General features: G+C 33.6%; 1 protein-coding gene across 1 annotated transcript in view; it reads left to right on the forward strand.

Moving 5' to 3' along the window:
• The first annotated feature begins 1,792 nt into the window (after window positions 1-1,792).
• TECRL (trans-2,3-enoyl-CoA reductase like) overlaps window positions 1,793-16,669 on the forward strand; it is a 98,527-nt gene continuing 83,650 nt past the window's right edge. Inside the window, exon 1 of the mRNA XM_045473893.1 lies at window positions 1,793-2,136. Within this exon, the coding sequence (XP_045329849.1) occupies window positions 1,903-2,136 (234 nt within the window). The 5' untranslated portion in view covers window positions 1,793-1,902. The remainder of the gene's footprint in view (window positions 2,137-16,669) is intronic.

Consider the following 16,669-nt stretch of genomic DNA (forward strand, 5'->3'; position numbering starts at 1 on the left):
GGCAATGGGAGCTCTTTCAGTTCAACTCCCGTGTCCTTTAGACTACTCCTTTTTTTAAATAAAAACTATATCTGGAGAGACCTACAGGATATGTTTATGTCATTTTAGTATAAGACGGTAGTTTACCTGAGCATGCTATTAGCATCACCCCATTCTGTTACACCTTTAGGATACATTTACTGATTGTTTGTTTAATATATATTTATTGGGCACCTAATGTGTACCAGACACTGTGCTAGGCACCGTAGATAGATAGATTAAGGGATGAGATCAGAAATATAACAAGGTGCTGATGATGCAGATCCTATAGACCTTTGCAGAGTTTTTGTTACATAAAATAGAAAGACTCTGCAGTGTGTTGAGCAGATTATTGCAAGGTCTGCTTTTGCATAGAGTCTGATCAATCTAGCTGCTATATTAAAATGATAATAGATCGGTCAGTATTGACACAGAAAGACTAGTTTGGAAAAGCAACACAGGTGAGGTTGATGCTTTGAAGGTCGCTGTGGGATGGTGAGAAGACTGTTCTGGGTTTCTAATGGATTAGATCTGAGCTGTGGGAGAAAAGGGATGGAGTGTTGTGCAACTTGGGTGGTGAAATTGCACAACACGTGTGTATGTGTAACAGGCACACATATATATATTTTTGTCTTCTCTGTTTTTAAAAGATTACATATTGAGTGTAATGGTTGTCTAGAATATGAAAATGATAACTGCACAATGTGTAAGTGGATCTTCATTGCATAATGTTTGGTCACAATTAAAAATCATTATGTTATTTTGTTTAATTATAACAGTAAATATTAGCCTCATATATATATATATACATATATATGTATATATATATATATTCACTTCTCTATAATTTTAGCCACTTGACTCTTCATGTCTTCATTGTAAATAACATATCAGAATATTTTCCTGTAATATCCCTTTGAATCAGTGACAATATATTTTGGATATTTTTCAGTTGTTTCTTCACCAGATATATAGGTATCCAAGTGCTTTGAGTCTTTTCAACAAACCCCTCTTTCCAGGTTGTTTAACATTCTTCATTGTTTATAATGATAGTATTTGAATTTGTCATAACTGAGTGCTGTGGTAAATGTAATGTTTAGTATTAATTTTTATATAAATTCAAAGATTTGCCAATAACATATAACGTTTAGAAATGTTAAAATGAGATTTACTTATTTTTCCTTAAATTATAAAATTGCTTTCTACGTATTCCAATCTCATGGATGATGTTCCATCTTTCTATTCCCTGTTCAGTGAAGAATTCATCCTTTTTGTAACATATACATGTTTATTTGTATATATAATTTATATTATATTATATTGTGCTATATAACATTTAATATTTATATATTAAGTATATATATTTATATTTATTTATGTCTATTTAAAACATGCCACAAATCTTTCTCTTAAGCAACACTTATAAAAAATTTTGTTATGTAATTATGTACTAGGTGTTTTTTAATTTATCTATAAGATATCCCTATGCTAATTTTAAATACATCTAAATGTGAATGTGTCAATAATAATATATTTGTTTGAGGTGCATGCGGAATTCAGAGATAAAAACTCTGTCTATTCTTTTCTTGCTTTGGAATTTCAGATACTAGTGGCCACATTAAGAAGCAGAGATAAAAGGAGAAAGCAAGAAATAATTGGAATGCTGGTAAAGTAATCCTCTACACTGCAGCAATTTACAATAGTGTGTTATATATAGAAATAGATCAGTCATTGTTTTCAAGCCTGCTAAATAAAACTGAACTCTTGGAATGGCAAGGCACTTGACCTTTCCTGGTTTCACCCGCAGTATTTAAACTGGTGCAAAGGGAACACACTGGCAAGTGTCTTCTGTTGACATGACAGATTCTCCTGGTAGTTCACACAATGTTCAAAAGGCACAAGTCCCTTGCTTCAGAACGCAAGAAAGAAATATTTTCCCGAGGAGCTACAAGGTCCATCCTGAAGAATGACTTGAGAAACTTCCACTGTTTGTCGCATTTTGTGCTCTCAGCGGGCCCTCTAAAATCAATTCCAGTAGTTAAACATTCAAAAACTACGCACTTTGAGATTGAAGTACTTGATGCTCAAACAAGAAAGCAGATATGTATTGTGGATAAGGTAAGTTATATTTGTTCACTTAAATTTCTCTTATCTGCACCAAAGATTATTGGTCACTTGATTAAATGCTGACGAAGTTGTATCAAAACATAGTCCTGACTTTTAACGTTAGTTTTATGATGAGTAGGATAGATACTTCATACACTATTTCAATGGAAGATATTCATAGTCAGTTTAAATAGTAGCTAATTATTATGTCTGTTTTTTCTGTTAAGGTGGACCATTGTCGAGAGGTAAAATTTCCAGTGCTCAGCTTCTCAGCCTTCACAACAAAATTTCCCTAGGTTTTTCTCTCTGTATACTTCATTACGTATTCAAATTATCATAGAGTTTATTAGTGTTCACAGAAAATAGCAAGCAAAAGGCGACAAACTTACTAAAAATGATATTTAGCATATATGATACAGTCTAGTCATTTAAAAATTATTTAGAATTCATTGTCTTCAAAAATGAACATCTCGCTTTTTATGGAAAGTTTACTTATTTCAAAATTACAGTGTTTAAATTCCTTAAAAAAAAGTCTCGCTTAATATGTTAAACATTTTTATATTCACGTCAAAGATGTTTCATTCAGAAAAGATAAAATACATACTTCCTGGGTTAGAAAATTAACACATAAATATACGTGTACATCATGGATATACATATGTGTATACAATATTTCATGCATTGTCTGTTTTTCATTGGCTTGAAAGGTCACTAGCAGTTTAATTTATTGAGAAAGATTGACATTTTTTACAACAATATATTTTCATTTATTTTGCTATACAGACATGTCAAATACGCTTTTTTCTATTGTTCTAAAAATAAAATTCAGTCACTGATTTCATTTAACTATACTCTAGCCATGTTTCTGGATAAGAGGGAGAGACAAAACTGTTCCTGCTTTTAATTGCAGAAGATCATATGTACTTTCTCACTTAGTAATTGTAAATCTATGACCAACCTATTAGCTAGTAACAGTTACTTTTATTTACATATGGAAATAAAAGATAAAGAACTTTACAAGTTCATAAAGTTCATAAGTGGAATGCAAGAGATTCAAAACTATTTGTATGGAATTCCAAATCACATTATTTTTCAATACTACCACTAGAGTCATATATAAGTGAATATATATTGTGGTAATAGAATTTTAACATAAATTTCATGCATGTTGTAATTTATTTCTATTTTAATACCTCAATAAGATTTTTGGGTTTTTTTATATCATGCAAGACTAAGACAAAACAAAACAAAAAATCACCCAGAGGTTACTGATGTTTGTATTATTTCACTCTTAAAAATTTAAAACTCATCAGAAAAATACAATTAAATTAAAGGAAAGAAGGTAGTGAATGGATACTGAATTGGTCAAGGATTTTCAAAGATCAAGATTCTAAAATGAGACTGGCTTTTGTGTCCTTTCTGACTTGTGTCTAAACCTTGATGCAAAATCCATCTCAGAGTAATGAGAAACCGCTAATGGGCTGCTAATTATTTTTTCCCATATATTTAAATTTTGATATTGAGATTGTATTTGAAGGTAAGACATGGGGGTTTACATTTTCAATTATTAATTAAATTGCGAAAGAAATTAAGCATGCAGAAAGCCAATATTCTTTAGAGACAAAGATTTGGTTTAGGAATTTTGGTTTAAAGGCAGACAGTCTCTCTGCTGTCTTGTTACCCCTCCTTTGTGGTCTATTCAATAAACTTCTATCTCCTTTAAAAAGAAAAGGAATTTTGGTAGAGAAATTTTGCTTACATTTCAGTAATTCTTGTAATTGCACTACCAGTAGCAAACCTTTAGGGAAACTCAGTAGGCCACATAGGGGATTATTTCTGGATTCCTCACCAGCCTTTATTGCACAATTAACACCAGATGATGTGGGAGTTAAAACATCCAAGTCTTTGACTTGTCAGTAAAACTGGATTTTGTTTTGTCTTGTTTTAGTTCGGTAGCTTGATAAATTGTCCCAACAATGCAAGACATTTAAAAGAAAAAAATCTGGATTAATTCACATTTTTTTGCTTCATGATTCCTAAAAGTTCAAATTTGTAAATATGAGAAAGATTGATTTTGCTTATTGTTCAGGATACTGTTTTGCCTAGACAAAGTAACAGCTATCTTAGCAGTAAGGTCATGTTAAGTGCCTTTCATTGTACTTGGCTCTACTCAACATACTAAATAAGTATTGCTTATGACAGTCCCTATCTTTCAGTAAGCACTGTGTTACAAAGCAGTAAAAGTTAAAAGTCATGGACGTTGGAATTAAATATATCTGGACCAAATCCCTGCTGCATCAATCATATTTATCAAGGTGCAGAAAACTCGCTGACATGCTGATCACCAGGACCCTTATTTAGAAAATAGGTTAATAAAATCTGTATGTAAGCTTGGAATGAAAACTAAAAATAATATATGTAACATATTTGTCATGATGCCTTGAACACAATATATAAACTAATATAATATAATATATATATATTATATATATATATTAGTTTTAATAATCATTTGGAGAGATAAATTTAATGTGTATAAATGTAAAAGAAAAAATAAGTGATGAACCTTGTGATACTGGCAGAGTTTAAATTTGACTCCTTGATAATTGCCCATTGACATGATTTCTTATAATGCATAGATTAGATATAAATATTCAAATAGTTTGAGCAGAATATATGTATTTTAGTAATATATGCTGACCTCTAGTAGAAAGTTAGTTTTCATCTAGATACTATAATTTAAACTTCAATATAGACAATGTATCTACTAAAGATATTCATGAAACAAAAACATCAAAAGAATTCCTGGGATTAAAGAAAATATACTGAGTCATGTTCTTTTACTTAATATCACATACACATGTACGTGCACGCACACATACACACACACACATGCATGCATAGACACATGCCTGCATGCACACACACACCCCCAAACAAGCAAAAACCTCTTGCCTTCACTATCTTCTCCAGCTTCTGCTTTATTTCTATGATTACTTTCATCCTCTTCATATTGTCTATCCACATTTCTCTTTTCATTCGATCCTAAAACTACTCCATTTAGGCATTTGCCTCCATACCTTTTCAGTTTGATTTTGCCACAGCAAAAACTCCTTGCTAAAATCCAAAGGTCAATTCTAATGCTTTATCTTAGCGTATCAGCAACATTTGCCACTGATAGGCACTTCTTCCTCTTTTGCTATATGAGTTCAGGATAATAGACATATTTAAAAAAAAAACAAACTTATTTCATTGCTTCTCCATTTTCTCTTGCTGCTTCTTCATCATCTGACTTACTAGGTGTGGACTGTCACCAACTCAGTCATTGAAACTTCTCCCAATATTTACTGATTTACCTTTTTGAATCCCATAGCTTCAAATATTATCTATTGATGACTTATATATTATATGTAACTGTAGCTTATCTTTTTCTGCTCAACTGCCAGTCCATTTATCTATGTATGCATACATCTCTGTATGTATCTCTATCTATCATCTATCTATCTATCTATCTATCTATCTATCTATCTATCATCTATCTATCTAATTTACCTATGCATCTATTTTTGTATCTAGTTATGTATCTACCCACCCATCTATCTGGATGTTTACTAGGAATCTCAAACTTAGTATATCTAAAATTGAACACGTGGTCTTACCTCAAAATTTTATCACAGAGTTTCCGAAGTCAATAAGTGGCAACTGCATCCTTCGAATACCTCAAGTCAAACACTTAGAGGCATCATAACTCATATCTTAATCTCATACCCCACATATAATCCATCGTCTCAGTGATACTTTCAAATATATCCAAACTGACAAATTTTCACCACCTCTACTGCTAGCGCTCCTAAATCTTTCCTCTGTTTCTGTTCTTAGCACTTTCAGTATATTCCTTACATAGTAACTAGAGCTATCAGGTCAGATCATAACATTTGCTTCATAAAACTAGTCAGTGTCTTATTTGGGTCCACTTAATTGTCACTTTTTCTTTGGGAGAATTTGCTGACTACTTATTTAAAGTGGTAAAATCTGCCAATATTCTCTATTACCCTATCCTGTTCTATTTCTTTACTACAAGTTACTACCATTTAATATACTGTTTATTTTCCCTTTTTTTCGTTTTGTTTATTATTTGGCCTACCCTGTTATTCCACCTTTGCAAAATCAGGGATCTGGTTTTGTTTTGTTATCATTCCTGTATCTGCAACATTTAGAACAAAGATAAGTGTTTAACCAAAATGTATTGAATAAATTATACCTGTTCAAAAGTTTTGTGGATTTCACAATGCACTCATATTTAGCAGTGATAGTTTTGGGGTGAAGGCGTAGGATATTTGAAAATACTTTTTACTGTTCTCTAAATCAAAATATCATTAAAATAAATACAAATATATTCACAGAGAAAGACATTTGATTAAACCATTTCACTAAATGCCCAAATTCTTCTGGGTTTTCTCCCGAGAAAGATGTATAGAATTTAACTTTGTATTAGTGTATAATTTACTGACCATCATATTCTGATTATAAAAAGCTAATAAGGTTTTTATAAGGCAGACAATACAGATGGGGCTATTTGTTTAACTAATTTATTTATATCCCATATGTAAGTAAAATAATATGACTAATGTAGGATGAAAAGATGGAGAGCTGGTAGCTGAATTAAAATGTAAATATCATGCTTGTTTTTATTGGAACATAAAAAATATATAAAAAATAATTTCTAAAACTTTAACAATGAGTTATTTTCAGTTGCTCATATCCCTGTCTCACTTCTATTTTGTAAAATGTCAAAAGCTTATCTAGTGATATATTGATGGTTCAAGAGCACAGCAAGAACTTTAAAAGCTAGGATTGATAAATGTTCCCAATATCATCCCATACTTTTCTCTTTAATCTTTTCTCCAAGGAACTTGACCTCAAGAGCCCTCTTTCTCCTATTATTTTATTTGCTTTATGTCAAAACTCTAAAAAGCATTTTAAAAACTACTTATAGGAGTGCACTTGTTGTGATGAGCACTGGGTGATGTATGGATTGTTGAATCACTATATTGTGCACCTGAAACTAATAGAACACTGTATGTATGTAAAAAAAAAGACTGTATAAATAAAAGAGAGCACTCAGTAATTCTCCAATCCTTCTAATGATAAAAATATCAGTTTTAACCAGAAAATAGTAGAGAGAATTATAGGGTAGATAGACTAACTAAAAACTTCACTTTTGATATTCTAGTTAGAAATTTTGAAAATACTTAATTTCTAATATTGTCATTTTTAATATTTTACCTTGGATGGCATGCAACTTAGCCATGTCTCCATTCATTTGCAAAATGAGAATGGCATCTGTCTTAAAATATCGTCATGGCAGCTTTCACAATTTCATGTGTATAGAAATGACAAGATTTTTTTCTTCCACTCCTCTCCTTCTTCCTCTCCCTTCTCTTTCTTCATCCTCTTTCCTCCCCTATCCTTCCCCTCTTCCTTCCATCCTTGTCCCCGTTTTCTTTCCTTCCACCTCAGCCCCCTGCCTCCCATTTCTTCTTAGAGCGTGTTGTAATTGAAAGGGTATGAGCTTTGAATTCACATAGAATAGAATTTTAATATGAATCTGATTGATTTTACGTTTCCTTGGACATAATCCAATATCTCTGCCCTTTATTATAATTTTCCGTAAAAGGATTTAGGTATTGTTATCCATCCGTTTATAAAGTAAGAACGGTGGTACAGAGATTTGAAATGAAGAACTTAGTGTGTATTAGAATCAAGCTTTGAACTGGCCAGTATTTGTTCTGGGCTTTGCTCTTAACTGCCATACACTACCACCTGACATATACTAATGACTTTCATTAGCTCAAATTCTCACGTTCTGTTTTCATTTCATGACTGGGACAGGACATCTGACTTCCCATACAGACAATATGTTTCAAGACAGAAATGCTATTTTCTTTTCCTTTTTCATTTATGGTTTGTCTCTCTCTCTCTCTCTCTCTCTCTCTCTCCCTCTCTCCTTTCTCTCTCTCTCTCTCTATTTTTTCTTTCCCCTATGTTCATCTGTTTTGTTAGAGGTGCTATTTTTGAAGGATGTCTACTTCCCTTCCATTTGATACAAAATAAAGTTCCAAAGTATTCTTCAGTTTTTTTTTATATACAGACATAAAATAACATTAATTAACATTCAAACCTAGAAATTAAAAATACTTTTGAAGTCTCTATAATAATAAAAGAAGCAACAAATATGCACAAAGTGTTTATATCATTAAAAATTAAGAAATTAAAATGGATTATTCCTCTACAAAGAGGGGATTCATGTAGTCATTTTCTGTGAGTCCTGAAGAGCCTCAATGCCTACTCCTCTCTTTGCATACACTTCAGAATTCCATAATACATCATGCACGTCTTATTTCATAGAATCAGTGTATTTGATATTAATATATTTTAAATCATCTGCCCTTAGATTTCTCTCAGAAAAAGTAGTCCTACCATATTGAACAAATGCATACTGTCATGAGAAGAAATGTAGTGTAGAGGTTTATGCTCAGAAGTCAGACATACTTGTGTCTGCAGCTGAGCTTTGCAAATTATTAATATTTTATCATCTTAACATGTTACCTAACTACTCTGACTCTTGCTTTTCCATGTAAGGTAAATATCAAATCAAAATACAGTAAATATCTATCTTCCAGGAGTATCTAGGACTTTTATATTTGTGAAATGTGCAAAATATACCACCATGTACCACATTATTGGTTTTCTGTAAATTAAAGCTGTATTTTAGATAATGGCAGTATGTAAGCAATATTATTATTCCATTGGCACAGGAAAATAATTGAATTAATATTTTTTGGCTGTGACTATGACAATTTAGTCATTATATAGTAACAAATATAAACTATTATGTGTATTCCTTTAAATTATGTCTACATTTTTCCATTTTCTAAATATATCACCATGTAAGAAAACCATTTTTGTTTATGGGCAAGCTATAAAGAAGATGTCATTTTATCTTCTGTAAAATACGAGATGCAATGACACTCTTTTTAGAAGGTCAACATAGATGAATAAGTTTTAGAGGATGCATCTTGAAAGAAAAGAGTTGAAATTTACCAGATTCAGCGTTTCTCTAGCTCTATGTTTTGCCATCTTATAGTGACCATTTATTAACTCGATAGATATCTGTTAAGATATTTGTCTAGTTTTCTATTATATGTTTGAGATAATGCATTAACTCAAACAGATGCAATTCCTGTTCTCATAGATTCTATACTCTCCGGTGGAAGCCAAACACTGTACAAGTAATTTTAAGTGCAAAGATACCTACACAGTGAGGGGGGGGCGAATGGTAGTTTGGGATAGTAAACAAAGGGAGATAATCTGTGAAACAGCAGAATCTCCTTGGAGAAATTATGTTAATATGTGGCCCAGACAGTGGATAAGTTGGAAGAGAAATAGGGGGATATGACAGATTAAAGAGGTAGAAAGAACAAGACTTGTTTGGTTGTGAAGAATGAAGGTTAGGGAGGATGCAAGTATGATGTTGAATTGCTGTTTAAACTACTGGGATCCTAAGAACAGTATAAGTTATTAAGTCCTTTATGTGTTTTTGTTTATTTGTTTGCTTGCTTTTCTTTCTTTTTCAAGTTTTTACTTGAATTCTAGTTAGTTAACATACAGTCTGATATTAGTTTCAGGTTTAGCATTGTTTGCTTTCTTATTTTTGGTGCAGACAAGTGCAGAGGCAGGTAGGAAACAAGTACTCAGTTTTGCTCATTTTAAGTTAGAGATCTCCGTGAAATACCCAAGAAGAAATAACTAGTAAGCATTTGGGTGTGAAGATGTAGGACTCACGAGAGTGGTCATGATTCAATATGTTGACTTGGGAATTAGAAATGTGTAGGTGATCTTTGCAGCCATTACAGTATAGAAGAGAAAATTTCAAAAGAACAATATAATGAATAAAGGAAAGTACCAACTACAGAGGCCTGAAGAATTCCAATATGTAAAGATGTTAAATAAAGGGAGGTTTGAAAGGGAAACTAAGAGAAGTTTCCAGAAGGACAGCAGAAAGGTAACTCTTTCATCACAGAAGCCTAAGAAAGAATATTTGAGTGAGAAGGGAAAGATCAGATGTGACTAAAAAGCACAAAGAAATACGATAAGTATCCCTTGAATTAAGTGGTATAATGCTCATGTTTAATTTAATTAAATTGCTTTAGGTACAGTGATTTGGGGGGGAAACCCAGTCTAGAATGGGGATGACAGTCAATGGGTAACAAGAAATTTGACTTTCCTAGAAAAGTGTTCTTTTATAGGCAGAAAAGTCTTGAAAAACTTAAGTGTTTCAAACTCTTCGTTCTTCAACTCTATATTAACCCCTATGTAGTCCAATTCACATACTTTGGGTTACTGTTTACCCCTTCTTTATTACTCCATTTTTCATCAATCTATACTACTCACCAATCCCAAAATAATATTGTAATTTCCATTCCTTGAGTTTGGGTAATATTTGATCCCTCTGCCTAGAGTGTTCTGTTACAATCTTCTGTCTAATTCACAACCATTCCTCATGATCAAACTGAAATGACAACTTCTTTGTGTGCCACTTATGATCTATAAGCAGATGTGTAATTTGTCCCAGAAACAGTTGATTGAAATTTCCACTATAGAAGTTATATAGTCTAGTCATTGGAAATGAGCATTTGTAAGCTATCTAGACAACTTGAAAGAGTAATTTTGTGTTTGTTCAAACAAATAATTTTTTAAATGAAAATTGTAAATAGTTCATCAGTATTTCATTTTCCTAGCAATTTATTTTCATTGTATTTTACAAATGTATCATAGAATTTTTTTAAGAAGTGATGTTTTATCCTACATAGTTGGGAAGCATTGAACTAGAGGACATGGGAATGACCTAAATGCTATTATACAATAAATATGCCTTGGATGCAAAATTAGTACATGTCATATCGAGGCTCCTCTTGGATTTTGTTCTAAAAGTGTAGATTCTTTACAGGTAAGATAAAATAATAATGCTCAAATATTTGCATTGTAAATATAGAACAAAAATTATAGCTGAAATGACATGCTTTTAGATCAGTGAAAGTGAATAAACCATGTTTTCCTTGGAAATGTAAAGAAAGGATGAAAAAAATGTTAACTACGAGGGAAGAAAATTATGAGAGGAGTATTATACTATTAAAAGAAATCCTATTTCCCATTAAGTCAAGGCTGGATTAAGAAAGCTAAGTTTAGAAACACATGTTTAAAATAGTACCTAAGATTTAGATCACAGTCTATGTAAAGAAACTAGTAACAATTGACCTCTGAACATTTTGGGGGTCAGAGTCACTGACCCCCACACAGCTGAAAATCCATATTTAACTTTTAACTTCCCCAAAACTTAAGTACTAATAGCCTACTGTTGACTGGAAGCCTTACTGATAACATAAACAGTCTATTAACACACATTTTGTATATTATATGTATTATACACAGCATTTTTACAATAAAGTAAGCTAGATAAAAGAAAATATTATTAAGAAAATCACAAAGAAAGAAACTATATTTACAGTACTGTGCTGTAAAAGATCTGTGAATTAGTAGACCCACACAGTTCAAACCCATGTTATTAAAAGGTCAAATGTATATCCAAGAGACATGTTATTCAAATTAGACAAATAGTTACTTTATGAGTAGCTACCATACTTTAGATTACTTGGGGTTGAAAATTAAACATATTTCCTTATCCTGATATACATGAGTCAAACTGGAAAGATAGATTACGCATTTTGAAACAAATTACAATATGGTGAATAGCATATGGGAGTTTAACACAAATTATATACTATGGTGGCTATGGAAAAGATACTTTACCATCTGATAGAGGTTTAAGCATGAGGATGAGAAATAAAGCTAAAGTGACTGGAAGGAGGCAGCCAAAAGGATTATATATATATATATATATATATATATATATATATATATACAATCAATTAGCAAAGATGGGCTAGAAAGAACATCCCAGGAAGAATTAACATACTAAAAGTATTACAATCTCAGATTTCAAGATATACTACATAGCTGCAGCAGTCAAAACAGTAAGGCAATGGCACAAACATAAACACAGATCCATGGAACAGAACAGAGATCCTAGAAATAAGCCTATGACAAAGGAGGCAAGAATGTACAATGAGGAAAAGACAGTCTCTTCAATAAATGGTTTTGGAAAACTGAACAGCTACATGCCGATTAATGAAACTGGACCACTTTCTCACACCATACACAAGAACAAACTCAAAATGGATTGAAGACCTAAATGTAAGACCTGAAAACATAAAACTCTTAGAAGAAAACATAAACAGTAAACTCTTGGACATTGGCCTTACCAATGTTTTTTTGGATCTGTCTGCTCAGGCAAGGGAAACAATTAGGACTATACCAAACTAAAAAGCTTTGGCAACTGCCAGAGTCCAGCCTAGCAGGTCCAGGGGTTCCCGAAGGAAGAACGGCGTCGGTGAAAATAAAACAAAACTAAAATAAAAAACTAGAAAATAAAAAACTAAAATAAAAAACTAAAACTAGAATAAAAATGCACACAGACAACAGCAGTGTGTTGAACTGGCCGATTTATTGTAGTAAACGTGACATTATATATGCTAGTGATTTCCTTGTAACATATGTCATCTACGTTTTTCTAACATTACCTAATTTTAAAAACGTTCCTATGTGTAAACAACCTTTAAGAAATAACATGGCGATTTTCCCCTAACTTTCCCGCATACCCTTTGATTATAGATTCATTTCTTACATTATTCTATTATGCATCTGTGTTTATCTATAATCTACAAAGCATTTGCTTTGCTGTTCTCGTGAAAGGACCTCCATTTCTCAACACTTCAAGTGGAACAGTTACAGGGACATGACCTCCCAACCACATGAGGCCAGAAGAACAATGTGTTTGTCTCGGTCCGAGGTGCCAGGAAGGGGCTGAAAAAGCCTTAGAAACCCATGCGTCATACATTCTCAGAGACACAATGCACCTAGGAACCAATGAACCATTCTGTACCTTAACTGACTAGGTTCAGTCATCATCTGGAATGCCTCCGGGGGGCCAGGTGGCGCTATGGGTTGAAGTCACCCGTGCCCAGAGATACACTCCTTAGTTGCTGGAGTGAGGCTTTCAAATCCTTATGTCTCTCCTTTACAGGCCCTCTTTGCTGGCAAACGCATGAGGCTATCCTTTCTGTAAGTAAAGGAGTCTCCATAGGGGATGTCAAGGGCTAAACGTAAGGCCGCACAATTTCTTGCGGAACCTTACTTTCTTCCCTAATGATTCTTTTCCCAGAGGGCCTGTCGAGGGCAATTCCCCAACAGACCATACCCTAGGTTGTTTTAAAGCCGAATTACTAAAAGCAGGAGTGCAAGAATCTTCAGTGTCGGTGGGCCGCCTTGCAGTCACCAGTCCGTCCACAGCCTGGGCTTTGCCACACAGGCTGGCATAGCTCGGCTTCCAGCAGGCAACAAAACAAAAAGGCAACTTGCTGAACGAAAGAAGATATATATAAATGATATATCAAAGAAAGGGTTAATATTCAAATACATAAAGAACTCCTACAATTCAATAACATAAAGCAAATCATCTGATTAAAATTGGTCAGAAGATCTTTTTCTGACCAAAGGACCATACAAATAGCCAACAAACACATGAAAATACGTACAACATCACTAATCATCAGAGAAATGAAAATCAAAATCACAATAAGGTATCACCTCAAACCAGTCAGAATGGTTAGTATCAAAAGGACAAGAAATAAGAAATGTTGGTGAGAATATGGAAAACGGGAAACCCTCATGCATTATTTGTGGGAATTTAAATTGGTGCACCCACTGTAGAAAGTGGAAATACCATACGATCCAGTAATTCTGCTATGGGGTATTTATCCAAAGAAAACAAAACACTAATTCACAAAAACATATGCTGTCCTATGTTTATTGCAGCACTATTTACAATAGCCAAGATCAGGAAGTATCCATGAATAGATGAATGGATAAGGATGTTGTGTACACACGTACGCACACACACACAAACACACAACACACTGTGATAGTACTCAGCCATGAAAAAGAATGAAATCTTGGCATTTGCTGCAACAAGGATGAAGCTAGAGGGTATTATGCTGAGTGAAAAAAGTGACACAAAGATAAATGCCATGTGATTTCATTTATGAGATGAATCTAAAAACAAAACAAAAGAAACAGAAACAGACTCATAAATTCAGAGAACAAATGTGGTTGTCACACGGTAGGGGGATGGGCAAAACAGGTGAAGCAGATTACGATGTACAAACGTCTAGTTGTAAAATAAACAAGTCATAGGAATTAAAAGTACAGCATAGGAAATATAGTTGATAACATTATAATAACTTTGTATGGTGACAGATAGTATTGATGCTTATTATGGTAATCATTTCATAATATATATAAATTGTCCAAATACTATGTTGTACACCAGAAACTAATATATATTGTATGTCAACTATACTTCAACTTATATATACATTACAAAACAATAGCATGAATGGTGTACAAAGAGCATCCCAGGAAGAAGAATTAGCATATTAAAGGCAAAGAAGCAGAACAGTAACAATAAGCCTTCTGGCCTACTGTAATTAAGTTCGTGATGTGATGTTGCAGAATGGAACAAACTGAGAATAGATAGTGTGGTTAGGACTGATGGTAGAGTCCCAGATGACTGCCTAGCATCTGGACTTTTTCTTTTCTTTCAGATCAGGGGGTAGTATTTGCCATTCAGCAAATTAAATCTGGTAACAATATGGAAGATAGAATGGGCAGTAGAGAGTCTGAAGACAGAGAGCTCTGTAAAACTGAGAAGCAAATCTCTTTTTAAGTTTATTTATTTAGAGGGAAAGAGAGAGCAGGTATGAACAAGCGAGCAGGGGAAGGTCAGAGAGGGAGAGAAAAAAAATCCCAAGCAGGTCCTGTGCTGTCAGCCCAGAGCCCAACACGTATGCTGGATCCCAGGAACCATGAGATTATGACCTGAGCCGAAATCAGGAGTTGGTCACTTAACTGACTGAGCCACCCAGGTGCCCCAAGAAGTAAATCTTTTGGGGAACTTACTCAGGACTGCCACATTTGGGAGGCAATGTAGTATCAAGGGCTCTGCTTAGGTTTTGAGGGTACTCAGCCACCCCTCACACTTAACCAGCTTGTGACTTTGGGCGATGTCCTTATTTTCTTTTCCCTTAAATTTTATTGTGAGTTATCTCACTGGGGTCATCTGAACAAATACCATTGTCTAGTAGGTTTTTCCGTAAGGAAATATCTATGGCACAGAGCCTTGAATAAGTAGAACATTGCTAAACAAATTGAAATCTACAAATGTAATAATAACATAAAATTGCGGGGAACCTGGGTGACTCAGTCGGTTAAGCGTTAGACTCTTGATTTTGGCTTAGGTCATGATTACGGTTCGTGAGTTTGAGCCCCACATGGGGCTTCAAGCTAACAGCGCAGAATCTACCTGGGATTCTCTCCCTCTCTCTCTGCCCCTCCTCTGCTCACTCTCTGTCTCTCTCTCTCTCTCAAAATAAATAAATAAACTTAAAATTTTTTAAAATAATAATCTAAAAATGTTTCACATCATTTAAGTATGTTAAAAGCTACAAAATAAAGGAAGGTTTAACAAAATTTTCAAAATGTAATAAAAGTATTGAAGTTTTTTTTTTCTTTTGGTATGTGTATATAACTCATATTTGGAAAGTAAGTAAAATAATACAAATAAAATATAAATCAAAGGACACATCTTTAGGACACCATGGAAACTTTAAGAAATATATATATATATATATATATATATATATATACACATTTATTTCTAATTTAAACTTTACTGGACAACACCCTTTTTGTAACAAAGCAGAATAATTATGCAATAAATATACTGTAGCTCCTATCAAATGTGGTTACAGTCCATGTAGGTTAGAAAAATGTACATATCCGGTACATTAGAATTGAATGTTGTATTAAAGGTAAAAGGAATATGATACTCCATTACTATTTTATTTCAGTTAAGTTTGGTTTAACAGGGATTTTGCTGTTTGAACTTGTAATGAATCAAGGCAATTTTCTGTATATAAACATGCTATGAATTTGTCAAATTAACCCATGGCAACCCATGGGTGCCAGATGGTGAGCCAAGGTTCAACAACAGACCACAAGAGGTATGAAAATAGAGAAGTCTATCACCCACAGTTTCTGGAGTAAGTATCTACAGGCTTCAAGGAGCCACATGGGGAGGTGAGGGAAGACAGGGTACAGAGAAAGACAGGACCTAAGGCATATGCCTTTAATAGGGTCTGTGAGTAGAGTGTTAGGGGGTTCCTGGACTAAGGCCAAATTAGCCAATTCAAACCAAAAGAGGGGGATTTTGGTAAGCCCCAAGGAAGCCTTATCTTAGGGGCACATAAAGAGAAGCCATTGGGAAACAGGGGAAACCGTTCGTCCGAAGGGCTGCCGTAAAGTCATA

This window comes from Leopardus geoffroyi, chromosome B1 (assembly GCF_018350155.1).
Source record: "Leopardus geoffroyi isolate Oge1 chromosome B1, O.geoffroyi_Oge1_pat1.0, whole genome shotgun sequence".
In the NCBI taxonomy this organism is placed as follows: Eukaryota; Metazoa; Chordata; class Mammalia; order Carnivora; family Felidae; genus Leopardus; species Leopardus geoffroyi.